The sequence below is a fragment of the Gekko japonicus genome, unplaced genomic scaffold, assembly GCF_001447785.1.
Source record: "Gekko japonicus isolate JY-2015 unplaced genomic scaffold, Gekko_japonicus_V1.1 scaffold1408, whole genome shotgun sequence".
Lineage (NCBI taxonomy): Eukaryota > Metazoa > Chordata > Lepidosauria > Squamata > Gekkonidae > Gekko > Gekko japonicus.
Window position 1 is genome coordinate 381,649 of NW_015163131.1, and position 20,366 is coordinate 402,014.

Genomic DNA, 20,366 nt, shown 5'->3' on the forward strand with positions numbered 1-20,366 from the left:
CAGCACGGGATGCTTCAAAGGAATTTGAAATCAAGAGGGTTGGGGTGGGGATGTACCAGTGACACTTACAGGGTAACAAGTGTAAAAAGTTATATTATGAAATAACTTTAATAAAAGGGCCAAATTGAAAATCCAAGTCAATGTCCCAAATCAACAGCAGTATCTTTTTATTTTTTTAAGCAACATATGCTGGAATGAAAGATACCTTCCAAGCAATACTTCCAAGCAAGTATTACATCTGGGCCAGAAAAATGTCAACAAGCACAAATCCTGGATGGGGGATACGTTTCTGGGGAGTGGTGTATGCAAAAGAGATCTTGGGGTAAGGGTGGACTGTAAACTAAATGCGAGCAGTGTGATGCGGTGGCAAAAAAGGCAAATTCAGTCTTGGGTTGTATTCAAAGGGCCACGGCATCGGAATTGCAGGAGGCCATAGCCCCTCTGTACACTGCCTTGGTCAGGCCGCACCTGGGGTACCACGTGCAGTTCTGGAGGCCTCACTTCAGAAAGGATGTGGGCAAAGTCAAGAGGGTGCAGAAGAGAGTGACAAGGACGATCAGGGGTCTGGAGACTGAGCCCTGGGAGGAAAGGCGAAGGGCCCTGGGAATGTTTAGTCTGGAGAAGAGGAGACTGAGGGGGGACACGATTGCTCTCTTTCGATATCTGAAAGGCCGTCCTTTGGAGGAGGGCAAGGAGCTGTTCCGGCTGGCAGCAGAGGAGAGGACCCGAAGCAAGGGGTTCAAGTTACATGCAGAAAGGATATCGACTGGATATTAGGAAAAACTTTTTCACGGTCACAGAGTGGTTCAGAGGTGGACTCAGCCGCCTAGAGAGGTGGGTCAGCTCCCCTTCACCAGCAGCTTCCAAGAAGAGGCTGGAGGAATATCTGCCAGGGATGCTTTGGGCTGGTCCTGCCTTGGGCCGGGGGTCGGACTGGATGGGTCTGTGTGGCCCCTCCCAACTCTCTGTGTGATTCTGTGACTCTATAATTCAATGCATTTCAGTCTTGTAAAATATTTTTTTAGTTTAATTTATGGTTCATCTCAGCTTTTTGCCCCAGAGACACCAGGAGCCGAAATCTAATGCTGTTTTTGAAAGCTGCAGAGATTTCCACTTATCACGTAATTGCAGGAGCAGAAGAACCTTTTGGAAAATCAAATGTTATGACATTCGCAGCACCCTGACATTTGGCCAATACAATTTCTTCTAGGACTACTTAAAGCCAATTTGTAAACCCAGCCATGAACAGCATTTTACGCTTAGGAAGCTCAGTTCCCTGCCTCAGGAAATCTTACTTTGTGAACATTATTCAGGGCTAGATGAACGGTGCCCTCAGTAATCTGCAAACATCTATCATGGGTTTTACAAGCCAAACTGGTTGCATTTGGGGTCTGTTTGTTTGTTTGTTTGATGGTTTGTTTTGCACAGCGAGGGGAGAGGAAACGGACGGACGCCAAGGTCCTTGCAGGAACGACTATTATGACGAGGACTTAATAACATTTGACAAGAAACAGCATCAGGGGGGACAACGTCCTGTGTTTAGAACTAGGTCTCCCCCATCCTGTCCAGCCTTTGGGCACTTTTAGAACTTTGAGAAGAGGGAATGGGCACCACCACACAATGGATACCCCACGGAGGGCTGGTTCCAATCAGAAAATGGCGGCATGTGTTAGAAGGCTGAATTGCAGCAGCCGTGAGAGTCTGACCCACAGATCAAGCGGTCAACAAGACTTGCAAAGAAAAGGCTTTCTGTATATTATGGTCAACAAGCACTACGACACAATAGACAAATTCCTTCAAATCATAAGAAAATCCTAGTGTGAAAATACGTCATCAACGTCGTCTCCGGATTATATAACAACGTTTCAAAACTGGATCTTCCTCAGGAAATATCAGAGTAGTACAAAAGCTCTCTTGCTCATAAAGTGCTTTACAAAAAATCAGGAAAGATAATACATTCAGATAGGACACGTATTCTCAATACGTATTCAGGCTCAAACGCCTGGAATCCATTAGAGGCTTAGCAGCCTATTTGAGCCTCAATACTTACTGAGATCAGTTCTCTTTACATTTGTCCTCTGATTAGGTCGTGATTGTCCACATTTGTCTTGTGAATTGCAGCGATGCCTTGCCGAGGGCACCGCAGGGCATAAAAGCCCACTGGAAGCTGCGCTGAGGGTGGCAGAGCTCAGACCGGCAGTCTGGCCCGATAGAGGCACGTTTCAGAAACGTTTCTCGGACGGATTAAAGGGGCCGGTTCGCCCAGGCACAGCTGTCCGGCACTCCCCAGCCGTACTCAGCCCGTCTTGTAGCGCTTCCCTCCCGAGTTTAAAAAGTACCTGGTGAAAATGGTAGCAAGCCCCGGAGGGCGTGTTCATCCCGCTGAACGCCGAAAGCCGCAACTGCTGACGCCGTCCCCTGATGCTGCCTGAGCCTGGGGTGGGGCTGGGCTCCAGAGGTGGGCTTGCCTCCAGGTAGGGCCACGTAGCCCCCCCGTGGGCCCCGTGGATGCCTCCCTAGCACCCTCCACCCCCTTTAAAAGCCGTCTGTGTTCCCGGCCATCACGATCTCCACCGGAAATAAACCCCACAATCTAATTACTTGTTGAATAAAGACGTGCTTCTTTCTGTCTTGTGGCAACCCTGCCCAAACACATAGAAGCCACTGTGAGTAACTCAGGGGTTACTTGGCCTCTCGGATTCCGCTGGCTACAAGCAGCAAGCGGGTAAAGCACAGCTCGAGATCCCTCTAAAACACCCCAGGGCGGGGGTGGGGGTGTGCTCTAGAATGGAAAAGAGGAGGTCTGGCTTGAGAGCCCCACCAAACACCTTTTCTGTGGGGTTCTAGGCACAAAAGGAGAGGGTCTGGATTGAGAACCCTGGGGGGGGGGAAGCACCATTTGCGGGGAGGGGTTCTGGACCAAAAAAGACAAGCCTTAATTAAAAAAGACAAGCCTTAAAAAAGCTTTAAAAAGCTTAAAAAAGACAAGCCTTAAAACAAACAAAAAAAAAAAACCACAAGCCTTTTTTAAACAAGCACACCATTCAATTACAGTTGCTTGCGACTGGGTACCTGAGCACAATACTAACTGAAGCCATTATATAACTTAATGAAACAAAACCCACTGAGCAAACAGTTGCAGCATACATACTTCAGGCAAAGCAACATTTCTGGTACAGGAACTCTTCTCTCAAAAATCCGCAGCTTTGGGGGGAAAAGGAACATTTTATCCATTGTTAAAAGACCCCATGCTATGCATCACAAAGCCAGAAACCCAGGAACAACTCATTTGGTATTTACCTGCACGTCATAAACCACGGCCCGAGGGCTTTCAGCTGCAACATAACCTTCCGAAGCTCAAAAGGGCCCTGGGAAAAGTACACTGAAAAGAAAATGCTCTTCCGCAAGCAATTACTTCGTCATCAGGCACACGGCGGCCACATGTGGCCGCTGCCACTTTTCTCAGAGAATCCTAAGGATGGCAACTTGTTTACTCTGAGCGTGGCCCGTGAGACCCGGGGATTTTCCACAAGTGTCACTAACCCTCTCTTTGGAGGTTGGTCAGCACTCATGAGCATTAAAGGCTAGGCTGAAAATGCAGAAGAGCCCCTGTCTAGAACGTACGTTCAGTTAAACACAGCAAGTTTTACATTCATGCACGAATTCAGGAAGAGCAAAAGCTTGATTCGAACGATAAGCGGATTGTGCCCCTTCTTAACAGAATTTCTTTCCCATGGACAGCACCGTTCCAGTTGAGCTACTGACTCACACTAGTTTGAGCAGACGTACCTCCTCCATGCATGTCATCTGCTTCCATAATATACATAGCTGGATATTCTTTGGAACACTCTGTGGGATACCCTCCTGAGGGAAGCATCACTCTCCTCTCCCAGTCAGAGTGCCCTTCAGCGCCCCTGAAAGCCGGAGAGAAGAGCCTGTCCCAAGGATATGCAAAGACTCAGACACACCACTGGGGATCTTTCAGGCTCACCTGACCATCAGAAATGCTCAAGGCACACACAGTCCCACAGCAACGGGGCAAAAAGCAATGCCCCCCCACCCCCAGTGCTGCTTCTTAAAACCCCTGCTCCCCAGCACCACAGTCCGAATCCAAACTCCTGTGTGTCTGCAGGGAAAGTGAGCTGACTCAGGGTAACTCCAGCCCAAGTTGTAGTTTGTCCCTCACGGCAGTGGTCAACCCGTGTTTGGGCCTGTGGTGGAATGGGACAGCTCTGGACGGCAGGCCCTGTTCCACCCCGCCCTCCAAAGTTTTCCCGGCAGCTGGGGGTGGGGGGGCTTTTCTTTCTCTCTTGGGTAGTCCGCCACCACCACCTGACCTTTGTAGGAATTGCCCACTGGGAGGGCCAAGGCTCCCAGCTTCCCTTCCAAGATCTGAGGCCTTGATGCCTCTGTGTCTCCCGCTGCCCAGCACCTGGTCCCCACAGGGACAGTTTACTGCCTTGTGTGCTCCTGGAGGAATAGCTGCTTGCCAACTGCATGCCTTCCCCCGGCAACCCTTCTAAAATAGTGTGTCCAAGACAGTGGAGGTCTATGTGGCACAGAGAACCACTACCAGCATCCAAAGTTATAAAACATGTATGAAAAAGAAAATGTTCACAAGCATACTTTTAGCACAGCACCAGATTGAGCAAGGGATTCAAAAGAAATGGGTGAAACACAAGTCCTCTGTCCCTCTCTCTATACATGCCCTACCCGATGTTAAAATATAGGACAGGCTCCTAAAGCTTAGGAAGTTACAAATCTCTACAGAGTTACCATTGCCTTGAAGCTTTCTGTAGCTCTATAGGCTACCACATGGTTAAATGGTCACCTCCTCCAGACCTCAGTTCAGAGTTCTGTCTATCCTGATCAACCCAGCATGAAAGAGAACTTCCTCCTCACTCCCCTGAGTTTTCTCACCTCTCTGTTCCCCACCCACTGACCAGGCCTGGCCAGGTCAGTGAAGTTTTTCCTGCAGTCTTTAGAATTTTCCTTCCTGAAGCCTCTGTAGCATTTAATTCCTCCCAAATCTCTGTTCCCTGCTTGGGGAAAGGGGAGAGCTTGACCCACCAAGTGTCTCTTCTGCTATATCTGTTAGCATTTGTATGAAGATGGGCTGAGGTATGTCTGGGAAGCAACTGAACTGTCTTCCTCCTCCCTCTGCCTGTTCTCTGCCCAGAGGGGGGGGGACTTTTCAGACTCAAGAGTGAAGGTTCTGCTCATTTCAGACCGCCAAAGGAAAAATGCATTTCTGCACAGGGCCATATACCACTTCTGAGGGCGAGGGCTACAATGGGACGCTCCTCTTCACCAAGACAACTTGCTTCTCAAAAGAGCTAAGACTCCTCCCGCCTGGCCATCCAACTATCTCCGTGGAGAGAACTTTATTTGTATAGAGGCTCATCAACCATCTGAGCTCCCGTCTGCACGCTGAAGTGCTAAACCCCCGGCAACAGTTGCCCACCTCAGTGAAAACCAGGACTTTGCTCCAGAGTCCGCATCAATTGCTGGCATAAACAGACAATCTGTAGTAGGTCAACCACATTTTGTGTCCACAGTGTCGAGTTTATGATGTGTATAATGATTATGTTTACTCAATTTCATGTGCTAATCAATAGGTTTGCTGTAAAAGTACACTTTTTAAAAAACCCATAAACGTCTCCTAAATAAATTATAGAGATTTAAAAAAAAAAACAAACCCTCTTCTGTAATAGAAGCAAAGCAAAGGTCACAATGTCTGCAGGAAGTTTCTGGTTGTTTCTTCATTCCATTAAAAACTCTACTCGACATATCACCATAACATCTGGCACGTAAATGGGACATTTTCCTACCTTAGGAGCTCTGGCATGTTTCCCACATCTGGCATCTCTGACAACAGTCAGATCCAACAGCTCCGTCTCCTGCAACTGAGCAAAGAAGAAAAGAAGAAAAGGCCTTAACTTCACAGGAGATGTCGTGCAGTTCCTAAGACCAAGCAGGGCCCATCAGTTTGGACATGACCTAACCAAATAACTGAATGGGGAAAACCCCCATGCTCGTTAATGCTATTTAAAAGTTAACATGGACTAACGTTCGTTTCCGTCCATAAGGCTGGGGTCTGGCTGTCTGGCTTAAAGTTCTCATAAATCAGTGAAAGGGGAACTGACCCCGCGTCGAATGTAACGGAGAGACATTTTCCAGCCAGCAGCGTGGCACAGAAGAGTGGCAAGTGTGGAGGGTCAGAGCCACGCCGCTCTCTCCCCCGGGGGCCCCGTATGAATGGTGACACTTGGGGCTCGTCTGGTGGGGCTGCCAACTCTGGGTTGGGAAACTCCTGGGGATTTTTTCGGGGGGGGGTGGACCTGGAGAGGGCGGGGTTTGGGGAAGGGAAGGGACCTCAGCAGGGTGTCCGATGCCACAGTAGAGCCCCCTCCCCCCCACCAAGGCAGCCGTCTCCTCCAGGGGGGAACGGATCTCTGTCGTCTGGAGATCTGTCCTGATTCCGGGAGGCCTCCAGGTGGGCGGGTCATGGACCCTAACCCACTGAGACACCACCGGCCCAGCCGCAACGCCCGGAATCAGGCTCTCCAGTCCTCCTACGGGTAGGAGACCTGCAGTCAACCAGCCAGCCAGCCATGCGACACTTTCGATGAGCTCCGTGATCCTGCTGACTCGACTGGCTCAAAGGAGCCCAGAGCCCATCACCACCTGAGCGTCCAGATTCACCCCCTCATTGTGTCCCACTGCCATTCCTTTCCCCCCCCCACAAAAAGAATTTTATTTTATATCAGACACACGAAAAACAAACAAAAACAGACAAAACTTTATTTGTATATAGAGTGTTCCACTCTCATTCCGATGCTTTCTAGCAGAAACAGCAACTTTGGGTTCAGAATTCTTGCAGAAGGAAACCCCACCCCTGCCAACCTACACCAGGCAGGGAGCCCCAGGCACAATTCACCCAATTACCCCCAAGCCCTGAGCAATGCCAAGAGGCCTCGACACCCCAAAGACCCAGCGCCCCCCCCCCGCGCCCGTCAAGAGTTTAGCTTCCACCACATCTTGTCCCAGCAACGTGAACCAACAGAAGCCACAAAACCCAGTTCTGATGCCGAAACCCTCCATAATTTGAGCCTTGGCAGCTCTCCTGTCCATGCATTGGCCCTTGCTAATGGGCTGAGAAACCACTGAGGGAGGCCTGCAGACCGCAGGTTGGCACAGCCCTCCAAGCCGCAGCGTTCCCTGCGTTAAAACCAACTTGTCAGGGTGAAGTCTGGACTGGAGCCCTTCTCCACAACGCGGACACGGGTTCCTTGGCCCACGTTCTTCTAAACCCAAGGGGCTTCGCAGCCACTTAGAGCCCCGCTCCAGGAGAATGGGGCAGGCGACTTTAACGAGGCCTGGCACTGCCTGCGGTGTTTCTCTTCTGCCTCTGATTTGTATTTTCAGCACATAAACCTATACTAATTATCTATATTAGCATAAAAAGATGCTCAGTTCCATAAACATTGCCAGTGCTTGAATTGTTTTCGTACACCAAAACACATTAACTCTAAACACCTCAGATCTGCAGAGAGTTACCGAATGAACGCAAAATGCACGCACCTGCGTAAGGCCGCCCCCAAGATTCATCTCTTCCCCCCCCCACCATGACTACACTGGCTCTCATCCCCCCACCCTGGCTCCAAGACCCTCACAGCCACCCGCTGGGCCCAAGGTGGGGTCCCCAAGAGGCTGGCGGCAGCTCCGCGGGGGCTGGGGGGGCTTCGAGGGGCCTGCCTGGCCAAGGGCAAGACCCACTGCCTGCCACCGTCCCCCCCCCCAGCCCCAGTTTGCCGACACGCCAACTCCTTCACGGCTGGATGCTGCATTGTTGGGCAGCTGGGCCTGGGAAGGGTGGCTTCTTCCTCCCCTACACTCCGGTCCCCCTCTGGCTTCCTCTCCCGGGGGGCATTTTCCTCCCCCCATTATTCAGGGGAGTCCCCATGTTGGTCCGAAGCAGCAGAACAGAGTCTGAGCCCTGCCAGGCATCTTTCCTTAAGACCCACAAAGGTTTTCTTCCTGTGCAGGAGCTTTCATGGGCAGGCACACAAAAGCTTATACCTTGAATAAAACTTTGTGGGTCTTCAGGAAAGGTGCCTGACGGGGCTCTGCTCCCTACCTTTCTGAAGGCCACCTATATGTTCAGTTGCCTTTTATAATGAATAGCTTTTACTTCTCCAAGGGCCAGACTGCTGCCTTCACCTGGTGCCCGCCTGCACGGAGCTCTGCGCTGACGCCCACCACCGGGGGCTACTTTGTCTCTTCATCCTGGGTTTCTCTTGTTCCTGCCCGTCCTGGGTGGCCCTCCACGGCATAGCCCACAGCCTCATCGGACCACGAAATGCCCACTGCCTGAAGCCACAAGGGAAAGGTGGGGTATAGGTTCCCAAATAAATAAATATATAAAACCAGGCCCCAGGCTCCTGGCCAACCCAGGGACCAGCCATCTCAGGGTGCAAGTCCTTCGGCACCTCCTTGCTGGATCCTGCTCTAACACAGAAGGCCGAAGAATGAGGAGGTAGACTGGGCTGCCCCCCACTCCCGACTGGGAGGAGGTCACACATCTGACAAAAGCTTTTTAAGAACAGTGCGTTGTGTGGGGAAAGGACTTAGCCCGGCTGTTTTTACGTACAGTGCTGGTGTCTCCACGTACGAAGAAATATCCAGTGTAGAGAAACTTCTAAAAACTGTAATCCCCCCCCTCCCCAGCAGCCTGGATTGGGACAACTGGCCCCCGCAAGTCCCACGTCTATTCAAGGCCAATTTCATGTACCGCCTGATCAACCACGCATGCTTAAACACCAAAGGAAGACAAGGAGAGTGTAAAGGAAACCCAGTTTTAAACAAGCCTTTTAAAAATACATCCTTCTCAAATGCCTCTTCTTTTAATTTAGCATTCTGCTGGCTTGGGGGGGGGGGGCAACGATTGGCTAAGGAGAAAAATCAGATGCGGTCAAACCCATGAACTCAAATTGCCCGGCCTTATCTAAAACAGCATGACCAAAACAAGGCTCCAAATACACGATGCTCTAAAATGGAACCACAAGGATGGCATTAGATGCCACACCCGGGCACCCCAGGGAAGAACAGTGCGCATTAACTCCACTTATCTGCTTTGCCCACGACTGCTCCTGCGCCCTTCGGGAGGAGGGGAAAAATGCACGTAAATCACTATTGGCTCAATGGTGCTACATCACTCCACTCTAGGAATCACTGGACACTGGATGGCAAAGCCAGACGTGGCGTCATGCCATTTGCCAATGGCACCCCTCACACCCCTGCACGCCCCCCCCCCCGCGTTAAAGGCACAAATCTCCCGGCACGCACCGCCTTTGTCTAAGCTCAGTGTTGGTTCCACACCTGCTTAGTTACAAGCACCAGCGTGTCTCCTCTTCACCCCCTTCTCTGGGCCGGAATGTTGGACCAGGGCCTGGGAGACGCCGGTCAGAAGAAACCACTCGTGTCATGGAAGGCCACGCTCTCTCTCTTGAGCCCCCACTGCCCCCCTCCAGCTCCAGAACACCCCCCCGGGGGGGCAGCTGAGAGGGCAACACGGAGAAGGGAAGAGGACGCGTGTCACCGGGAGCTCCTTGAAGAAGGGGCGGGATACAGGGATTGAACAAGTAGATCCCCCCCCCCTTCCTTAGCATTTCCCTTTCAGAGCCCTGTGTTTGCTAGCTTTGGGGGAAGACTGCGCATTTGGGTGGATGAAAATGGACCACTTTTTAATGAAGAAGAGGAGGAGGAGGAGGAGGAGATTGGATTTATACCCCCCCTCACTTGGAGTCTCAGAGCAGCTCACAAACTCCTCTCCCTTCCCCTCCCCACAACAGACACCCCCTGTGAGGCGGGTGGGGCTGAGAGAGCTCTGACAGAAACTGCTCTTTTTCCAGAACAGCTCTTGTCAGAACCATGGCTTGCCCAAGGTCATCCAGCAGCTGCGAGTGGAGGAGTGGGGACTCAAACCCAGTTTTCCCAGATTAGAGTCCGCGCACTTAACCACTACACCAAACTCCCACTACACCAAAATCCCACTGAGAACCTAAGAATTTTTGCCAGCTCCACCCCCAAGCGTCTGTGAAATGGGCACAGTTTATGATGTGTTCACAGCTGACCGCAAAGTACCCTTCAGGCCCTGCAAACCTGCCCTCACCTTGGCACAGGCAGAAGAATGGTAAAAAGAACCGCTGCCGACTGCCCATGAGCCAAACCAACCCCCCCCACACACACACGCTTGCCAAAGGCTGCAGGGATGCAAAGGCAAATGAATATGCTAAGAGAGCTAATGCAGAGCCCACAGAAGACTTTCCAAAAGCCCCAGATATTTGCACTGCAGACACACGTCCTGTTATATAAAAAGTAGAGGTGATGAAACGCTGAATTCCAAATCACAGTTTAAAAATAAAAGCCCTCAGCCGTGCGCCACCACAGAACCGACATGCAGCCACCATGGGCCTGTCACTCTTGCCTGCCTCCCCGGCTCCTCCGGCAACTGCCAGCTGCCCACCCACCCACCCACCCCAGCCCACACGGGCAGCAGAAACTCACACAATATCCCCCCAGCCCACCGGGAGGGCTCCAGCACAGAAGAAGCCAAACTGCATTGAGCAGAGCGAATCCACTCGGGGCAAGGCTAAGGACGGCGGTAGAACAGCGCAAACTGCCCACGGAAGGTCTCAGATCCATCCCTGAGAAACGTGTCTCCCCCAGGCAGGAGGGCTGGGAGACACCACTGCTCAGGACCTTGTAGAGCAGCCCGGCCCCCTTCCCCCCCCCCCCCCAAACCCCAAAAAACCGCTTAGATGAAACCCACGGTTTGGTTCAGAACAGGCGCGCCCGTCGTGTCCCACGTTTACCAAGAGTGTTGTGGGGAGGAGGAGGGCCCAGGGGAGGAAGGGAAAACAGATCCCGCCCAGTGGTGCGCAGGTGCTCCTCGCCCGGCCCTCCCCACCCCTCTCCTTGGGGGTCCTAGTTGGGCGGCCTCCGGAGGAAGAGCCCCGCAGCCCATACCCCGGGGTCCCTCCGTCCAGACACACAGCGGAGCGGGGGGGGGCACCCCTGACTCAGCCCGAGGCCTGGATTCAGCGACGTGAAGAGTGTTTCTCAGGACGCACAGCGATGCCACAAAGGCCGGCTTCAAAGACAGCAAGAGGAAATGCCGCAGCCAGACGCTCTGGAGCAGCAGAGAGGAAAGACACACCCCTCAGGAAGCACAGCAGGCGGGGGGGGGGATGTGCCGGTGCTCGCGTTCCACAGGGCTTTCGGCAGGTAGCCCATCCCCACGTGTCTGCAGAGTGCCTTTGGGCTTGCTTCTTTGGAACGAGGGACTCCCCGTTCAGGAAGCTTAACTACCGAGCAGACCCCCAGCTCACCCAGCCACAGCCCCTGGGGTCCCTGTGCCCTTGACTGAGGAGAGACGATGCAGGAGGAGGAGCCCTGGGGCAAGGCGTTTTCGGTGGTGGCCCCCGCCTGTGGAATGCCCCCCCCCCGAGGCTTGCCTGGCACCTCCTGCTCTGCCGTCCTTCAGGCATCAGGCCGAAACCTCGCTTTGCCCTCGAAGGCCTTTTCTTCACAGGTCGCCTCTGTCTAGCCGGAGGGCTGTTTTACAAGGACCACTGGGGGCTGAGGGTGGGTTTTCAACCGCTTGCTTAGCTGGATTTACACACTGGTTTCTCAATTATTCTTCTCCTGTCTTATCTTGTGGGGCTCCTCCAGCAGGTCTTTGGGAGGAGCAGAGGCACATTCCCTAAGCCGAGGTCCAGAGGGTGCCTCATCTGCCGGCAGAAGCCCAGGGGGGCGAGGACAGACTCCGGAGGAGGCCAAGTCAGCTTGGTGAGAAAGTGGATTTCAAAGTACATTTCGGGCTTGGAAGAAACCACCGTCTCAATTAAGCTCATCCTCTAGAACAGACCCCGGTGTCAAACCAGCGACATCTCTGGAGAGAGTGAACGCGGCCAGGCAAAACCTCTGTCCCTCTGGGGGGGGGCGGGGGGGGGGGGAAGAGCACGACATGGCCTTAGCTGCAAGCCAGGCCAAGGGCTCGGCCCCTGCCTTCCCTTCCCTTCCCTCGGCCAGCCGTGCGAGGACCTCCCCCCCCCCGTTTCCCTTTCAGAGGCAGAGGGATGCATCCATCACAGGCTGTGACTTTTGCAGCATCCTCTGCAGTTCAATCCCCACTGCCTGAGGCAGAGTCTGGGACTGTGACTGACTCCTTTGCTGCTGTCTCTTAAAACCTTAATGTACTTCACACATCTAAAATAGTCCTAGAGGCTGCCAGTTAGTTCGTCTGTTTCCGAGCCCAGTTCAGGGTGCCGGTGTAACAGGCCGGATTAACCCCCCGGCCAGAGTAACCCCGAGGTTACTCTGGCCTAGCCTAGAGTAACCCCGGGTTAATCTGGCCGGCTGTAACAGGCCAGATTCACCCCCCTGGCCAGAGTACCCCCTGCCGGGCCAGGCCAGAGTAACCCTGGGGTTACTCTGGCCAGGGGGGGTGAATCTGGCCTGTTACAGCCGGCCAGATTAACCTGGGGTTACTCTGGCCAGGGGGGGTGAATCTGGCCTGTTACAGCCGGCCAGATTAACCTGGGGTTACTCTGGCCAGGGGGGGTGAATCTGGCCTGTTACAGCCGGCCAGATTAACCTGGGGTTACTCTGGCCAGGGGGGGTGAATCTGGCCTGTTACAGCCGGCCAGATTAACCTGGGGTTACTCTGGCCAGGGGGGGTGAATCTGGCCTGTTACAGCCGGCCAGATTAACCTGGGGTTACTCTGGCCAGGGGGGGTGAATCTGGCCTGTTACAGCCGGCCAGATTAACCTGGGGTTACTCTGGCCAGGGGGGGTGAATCTGGCCTGTTACAGCCGGCCAGATTAACCTGGGGTTACTCTGGCCAGGGGGGGTGAATCTGGCCTGTTACAGCCGGCCAGATTAACCTGGGGTTACTCTGGCCAGGGGGGGTGAATCTGGCCTGTTACAGCCGGCCAGATTAACCTGGGGTTACTCTGGCCAGGGGGGGTGAATCTGGCCTGTTACAGCCGGCCAGATTAACCTGGGGTTACTCTGGCCAGGGGGGGTGAATCTGGCCTGTTACAGCCGGCCAGATTAACCTGGGGTTACTCTGGCCAGGGGGGGTGAATCTGGCCTGTTACAGCCGGCCAGATTAACCTGGGGTTACTCTGGCCAGGGGGGGTGAATCTGGCCTGTTACAGCCGGCCAGATTAACCTGGGGTTACTCTGGCCAGGGGGGGTGAATCTGGCCTGTTACAGCCGGCCAGATTAACCTGGGGTTACTCTGGCCAGGGGGGGTGAATCTGGCCTGTTACAGCCGGCCAGATTAACCTGGGGTTACTCTGGCCAGGGGGGGTGAATCTGGCCTGTTACAGCCGGCCAGATTAACCTGGGGTTACTCTGGCCAGGGGGGGTGAATCTGGCCTGTTACAGCCGGCCAGATTAACCTGGGGTTACTCTGGCCAGGGGGGGTGAATCTGGCCTGTTACAGCCGGCCAGATTAACCTGGGGTTACTCTGGCCAGGGGGGGTGAATCTGGCCTGTTACAGCCGGCCAGATTAACCTGGGGTTACTCTGGCCAGGGGGGGTGAATCTGGCCTGTTACAGCCGGCCAGATTAACCTGGGGTTACTCTGGCCAGGGGGGGTGAATCTGGCCTGTTACAGCCGGCCAGATTAACCTGGGGTTACTCTGGCCAGGGGGGGTGAATCTGGCCTGTTACAGCCGGCCAGATTAACCTGGGGTTACTCTGGCCAGGGGGGGTGAATCTGGCCTGTTACAGCCGGCCAGATTAACCTGGGGTTACTCTGGCCAGGGGGGGTGAATCTGGCCTGTTACAGCCGGCCAGATTAACCTGGGGTTACTCTGGCCAGGGGGGGTGAATCTGGCCTGTTACAGCCGGCCAGATTAACCTGGGGTTACTCTGGCCAGGGGGGGTGAATCTGGCCTGTTACAGCCGGCCAGATTAACCTGGGGTTACTCTGGCCAGGGGGGGTGAATCTGGCCTGTTACAGCCGGCCAGATTAACCTGGGGTTACTCTGGCCAGGGGGGGTGAATCTGGCCTGTTACAGCCGGCCAGATTAACCTGGGGTTACTCTGGCCAGGGGGGGTGAATCTGGCCTGTTACAGCCGGCCAGATTAACCTGGGGTTACTCTGGCCAGGGGGGGTGAATCTGGCCTGTTACAGCCGGCCAGATTAACCTGGGGTTACTCTGGCCAGGGGGGGTGAATCTGGCCTGTTACAGCCGGCCAGATTAACCTGGGGTTACTCTGGCCAGGGGGGGTGAATCTGGCCTGTTACAGCCGGCCAGATTAACCTGGGGTTACTCTGGCCAGGGGGGGTGAATCTGGCCTGTTACAGCCGGCCAGATTAACCTGGGGTTACTCTGGCCAGGGGGGGTGAATCTGGCCTGTTACAGCCGGCCAGATTAACCTGGGGTTACTCTGGCCAGGGGGGGTGAATCTGGCCTGTTACAGCCGGCCAGATTAACCTGGGGTTACTCTGGCCAGGGGGGGTGAATCTGGCCTGTTACAGCCGGCCAGATTAACCTGGGGTTACTCTGGCCAGGGGGGGTGAATCTGGCCTGTTACAGCCGGCCAGATTAACCTGGGGTTACTCTGGCCAGGGGGGGTGAATCTGGCCTGTTACAGCCGGCCAGATTAACCTGGGGTTACTCTGGCCAGGGGGGGTGAATCTGGCCTGTTACAGCCGGCCAGATTAACCTGGGGTTACTCTGGCCAGGGGGGGTGAATCTGGCCTGTTACAGCCGGCCAGATTAACCTGGGGTTACTCTGGCCAGGGGGGGTGAATCTGGCCTGTTACAGCCGGCCAGATTAACCTGGGGTTACTCTGGCCAGGGGGGGTGAATCTGGCCTGTTACAGCCGGCCAGATTAACCTGGGGTTACTCTGGCCGGGGGGTTAATCCGGCCTGTTACACCGGTCCTGACCTGCAAGGCCCTTCGCGGCCCAGGCCCCACACGCCTAGTCTCTCTTCCCACACGTCCCCCACGGGGCCGCCTGTGATCTTCCTCGGGGGCTCCCCCCTCCCTGCTGTTCCACTGGGGAGCAGCCGTCTGGACCCCGATGTTCTTGGGAGCATTCAGAGTGAATTTGTAATGAAGGAAATGGATTATCCGATATGTGCTGTCCCTACAAAACTAAGATCAGGGATCAGGAACTCTTAGCACCTTTTTTACACGGACAGTGCTTATCTTGGGACTCAGCGTCAGAATAGTAACCATTAAAAAAACCAAAAAACATTGAAGAGACCCAAAACAGCGCCAAGTTGGGACTGTCCACACAAGCCAGTGAAAGACAGGACTGGTTACATGCCCCCACCATCTACAAGGCAATGCCACCTAATCTGTCTCCCTTTGACTTCCGAAGTGCATCACTGGAAGATATTCCCAGCTCTGACAAAACGAAAACAGCTCCACCACCCCCCAACCCCCGGCTGCTCTCAGCCTTACAGACGGGGCAGCAGGAACAAGGACCGATAAACACCCACGCTGCCTCTCGCATGTTTCAAGAAGGAGACACAGTTTGGATTATATCACGGTTGCTTATCAGAAGAACTTGGGACGCTTGCAAGAAGGCCTGAGCTCATTTCCCTCCAAGCCGCTTCCTCTTCAGAAGCCCCCCAGGCCTTGCCGCTGTGGGCCCCGCAGGCCTCGCAGGGGGAAAGCAAAGCTCCGCACCCTCCTTGCCTCACTTGCCAGTCGCAGCCGTGACTCTTCTCACTGGACAGAACTAGGGGGAGGCGGTACAGGACCGCTCCCTCTGCAGACCGCCCCGTCTCCACACACGGCTGGGGTCTAGAAGGCCCAGAGAACAGCCCGTCTTGGGTCTGTTTGGCTGAAGGGAGCTGAGGGAACCCAGGCCAGGCCAGCCCATGGGCCGAACGAGCACCGCCCGGAATATCCGGACTCTCGGCAAGAAGTACGGGGCAACCTCATGAATGGACATATTGGGGCAACTCAGTTTGTTATAAATCTTACTTTGATATTCTGTCAAACTGCAGCAGCTCTGCATCGACGTCTTCAAATACATATGCAAGTCTGATTTCATTATGGCTAAGATTCATTGTCTGAGAACGGCATATGGATCACTATGCTGCTGTTGTCTAAACAGAAGGGAAATACCGTGGTTGTTCTCTCCCTAGCCACGGGTTAGAATACTTCAAGTTGTTCAAACATCCAAACGTGAGGTGCAAAATTCATGCTGAGCATCTACAAACATCTCCCCCCCCCTCTTTAATGTGCAAGATTTCCTTGTAACAGGCCTGAAGGAGCCTGCGATGCGTAAGACCCGAACGCGAGCCCACCCCTTGAAATCCCATTCCTTCTTTGCTTCTGTTCCAGCTCTCCCCAAACTGCACTCCCACGGACAGGAATCCCTCCCCCGGCGGGGGCAAGGCATGGCATGGGTCCAGCAGCGCCTCCTCCCTTGCCATCCCCCAGTGCTAACGAAGGCACTGCCAGGCTCACTTCGGTTCACGCTGGCTGGACCCCTTGGTGGCCCTGGGGTTTTGGCCACAGAGTGTCGGCCTGGATGGGCCATCGGCCTGCCCTGATCCAACATGGCTTCTCTTGTGTTCTTAAGGCTCCCTGAAAGATGGTTGGGTCCACCCCACAGAGTTTATACATTTCTGGTTAGCCCACAATTCAGTGCTGCGGTTGTTTTTGTTTTAGCTTGGGGGAGATTGCATCTGTCCTCTCTAGACGGGACTCTGGAGGAATGGGAGCGCAAGGGCGCATGTCGCTGCTGCTGCTGCTGCTGCTGCTGCTTCTCCCTCAGGAGCCTGATATCTGAAGTCAATTTGAAGCGAAGTCCTCATTAAATTTAACTGGCAGCTGCTGTGAAGTTGTGCTAACTGAATTTAGAGCTGCTTTATTTCATACTGGATGCACCCATCTGAACAAACTTGTGCACTTTGAGACATGAACATCCTTTCCTCTCACTTCAGGTATTCTTCTCACTTCACGGTTCTTGTCAATTCCTTAAAGACAACGCAAAGCAGACACGTAGGCACACCCCTCAAATGACAGAGTTGGAAGGGGCCAGGCAGGCCATCCAGTCCACCCCCCCGCTCATTGCAGGATCAGCCGCCCCAGAGCATCCCTGGCAAGGGTTTGTCCGGCCGCTGCTTCAAGACTGCCAGGGAGGGGGAGCTCACCACCTCCCCAGGGCAGCTGAGTCCACTGTGGCACAACTCTGACTGGAAAAAAGGTCTTCCTAAGATCCAGCCGGTACCTCCCCGCCCTTAATTCAAACCCACTCTTGCGAGTCCTCCTCTCCTCTGCTGCCAACAGGAGCAGCTCCCTGCCCTCCTCTAAGGGACACGGCCCTTCCGGTTCACGGCCACAGGAGGTGGCGGCAGCGGCTACAAGCACGGACGGCTTCAAGAGGGAGTTGGATAAACATCTGGAGCAGAGGTCCATCCGTGGCTATGAGCCACAAGGGGATAGATAGGGACTCTCGGTCTGGGGCAAGGGATGCTCTCTGTATTCTGGGTGCTTGGGGGGGGGCAACAGTGGGAGGGCTCCTAGTTTCCTGGCCCCACTGCTGGACCTCCTGATGGCACCTGGTCTTTTTGGCCACTGTGTGACACAGAGTGTTGGACTGGATGGGCCAGGGGGGCAACAGTGGGAGGGCTTCTAGTGTCCTGGCCCCACTGCTGGACCTCCTGATGGCACCTGGTATTTTTGGCCACTGTGTGACACAGAGTGTTGGACTGGATGGGCCATTGGCCTGACCCAACACTGGCTTCTCTCTTATGTTCTTATGATCCAAGTCTTCGTGGCACCAGCACAACACACTGTCCACCCCCCACACACCCCGGCCATCTCATCCCTTCGAGAGCTGACCCGGCATGCGAAGGAGGAGACGGAAGAGAGAGGACTCTCTCTGAGCATGACATGAGCCGCATTGAGAGGTCTCAGGTGTTTCTGCCTCATTACTCATCAAGCACACATTTCTTCCGTTCTGGTTCTTCCTCTCTCTGGTAATCAAATCCACATACGGTTTGACATTTTGATTGGGTTTTACTTCCATTAAACAAAGGCCACAGGGAGCAAAGTAAAGATTAGCACTGAATGACAAAATTAAATCATCAACACAAACAATTAATATGTGTGGCATGCCCTTCATAGCAAGACACCCGCACACCATCTCTCTGCCAGAAGACAAAAGGAAAACCACATTAGGACAATGTACAAGTTAGCGTGGCTTAAAGACAAACATTTTGGATACGCGTTGTCTGGATTCACGCATCAGCTAAGGCCAAAGATGTCCCCACGGCACACTGGCCTTTGGACCCCTCCCACTTCATGCACGTTTCTGGTTTTGTTCATTACACGGGATGGTGAAATGGTACTTCAGAAAGGACCATCAACTCCTGGACTTGATTTTTCAACATATTAAAATTCTGTTCTCCATTTGGCACGAGACGTTTTCCCAGTTTAGAAATCTGATGGGAGCACCCGGATCAGAAGATTTTATCTATACTGCCCTTAAGAACATAAGAACACAAGAGAAGCTAATGTTGGATCAGGCCAATGGCCCTTCCAGTCCAACACTCTGTGTCACACAGTGGCCAGAAATACCAGGTGCCACCGGGAGGTCCAGCAGTGGGGCCAGGACACTAGGAGCCCTCCCCCTGTTGCCCCCCCCCCCCCAAGCACCAAGAATACAGGGCATCACTGTCCCAGACATAAGAACATAAGAGACGCCTATGTTGGATCAGGCCAATGGCCCTTCCAGTCCAACACTCTGTGTCACACAGTGGCCAGAAATACCAGGTGCCACCGGGAGGTCCAGCAGTGGGGCCAGGACACTAGGAGCCCTCCCCCTGTTGCCCCCCCCCCCCCAAGCACCAAGAATACAGGGCATCACTGTCCCAGACATAAGAACATAAGAGACGCCTATGTTGGATCAGGCCAATGGCCCTTCCAGTCCAACACTCTGTGTCACACAGTGGCCAGAAATACCAGGTGCCACCGGGAGGTCCAGCAGTGGGGCCAGGACACTAGGAGCCCTCCCCCTGTTGCCCCCCCCCCCCCAAGCACCAAGAATACAGGGCATCACTGTCCCAGACATAAGAACATAAGAGACGCCTATGTTGGATCAGGCCAATGGCCCTTCCAGTCCAACACTCTGTGTCACACAGTGGCCAGAAATACCAGGTGCCACCGGGAGGTCCAGCAGTGGGGCCAGGACACTAGGAGCCCTCCCCCTGTTGCCCCCCCCCCCCCAAGCACCAAGAATACAGGGCATCACTGTCCCAGACATAAGAACATAAGAGACGCCTATGTTGGATCAGGCCAATGGCCCTTCCAGTCCAACACTCTGTGTCACACAGTGGCCAGAAATACCAGGTGCCACCGGGAGGTCCAGCAGTGGGGCCAGGACACTAGGAGCCCTCCCCCTGTTGCCCCCCCCCCCCCAAGCACCAAGAATACTGTGTAACTTTTACTGGTTTTTTTGTATTGCTGCAACTGGTGTTCTATTTATTGTATTTGATATTCGTCTTTTCGGGTTGTGTTTATTTTTCATTCGTTTTGCACTCTTGTTGTTGTTGTATTGTTACTGTTCAATTTAAATGTGCAAACCAATAAAAATGTTGTTTTTTAAAAAAAAAAGAATACAGAGCACAAATTGCCCCAGATGGAGAGTTCCTATCTGTACCTTGTGGCTCATAGCCACTGATGGACCTCTGCTCTGTATGCTTATCCAGTTCCCTCTAATGTTCCTCAGTGAAGACCCCAAAGAGCTTCCGAAACCAGGTTCTGCATCTGCAAGGCAGGTGAGGCTGACAGAGAGCAACGGGCCCCCAGGGTCCCCCCCCCCGAGAGTTCCCGTGGCAGAGTGGGGAATCAAGCCAGGGTCTCCCAGACCCAACGCCTGACACTCTCACCACCACCACCACCACCACCACCACCACCACGCCATGGTAGCCCCAGACAGTCTCCCCACTGGGGAACATAGCCACCTCTGTCCGTAGGCAGAGCCCCAGCCCCATGGCCAGGATTTTATGGCTTGTGGGGCAAACCTTTTTCCTGGTGGGGCTAGAGATGAGGAGCCAGAAGCTACTTACTGTTGACAGCTGCACTGTGTATATAGCAATACTATAGGATACTGTGCCCTTTAAAATGTTTAAAAAATAATCTAAAAACCATCTCCAGAAAGAAATCTTGTGGGGCTGGCCCTTTGAGGAAGGGGGCAGAGCCCCCCATAGCCCCGCTGAATCTGCGGGCTGGGTCTCACCCGGCCCTCCCACCTCAGCCACACGCATGCACACACAAAGACACACGCCCTGGTTGTCCTGGGAGGCATTTCAC

The 20,366-nt window shown here is 53.9% G+C and overlaps 1 protein-coding gene across 1 annotated transcript in view; it reads right to left on the reverse strand.

Moving 5' to 3' along the window:
- Positions 1-20,047, reverse strand: part of PLCB1 (phospholipase C beta 1) — a 375,074-nt gene extending 355,027 nt beyond the window's left edge. The window contains exons 1-2 of the mRNA XM_015406942.1: positions 19,943-20,047; positions 5,832-5,906 (exon numbers count right to left, since the gene is read on the reverse strand). Coding sequence (XP_015262428.1) covers positions 5,832-5,906; positions 19,943-20,047 — 180 coding nt within the window. The remainder of the gene's footprint in view (positions 1-5,831; positions 5,907-19,942) is intronic.
- Between the last annotated feature and the right edge of the window lie 319 nt (positions 20,048-20,366).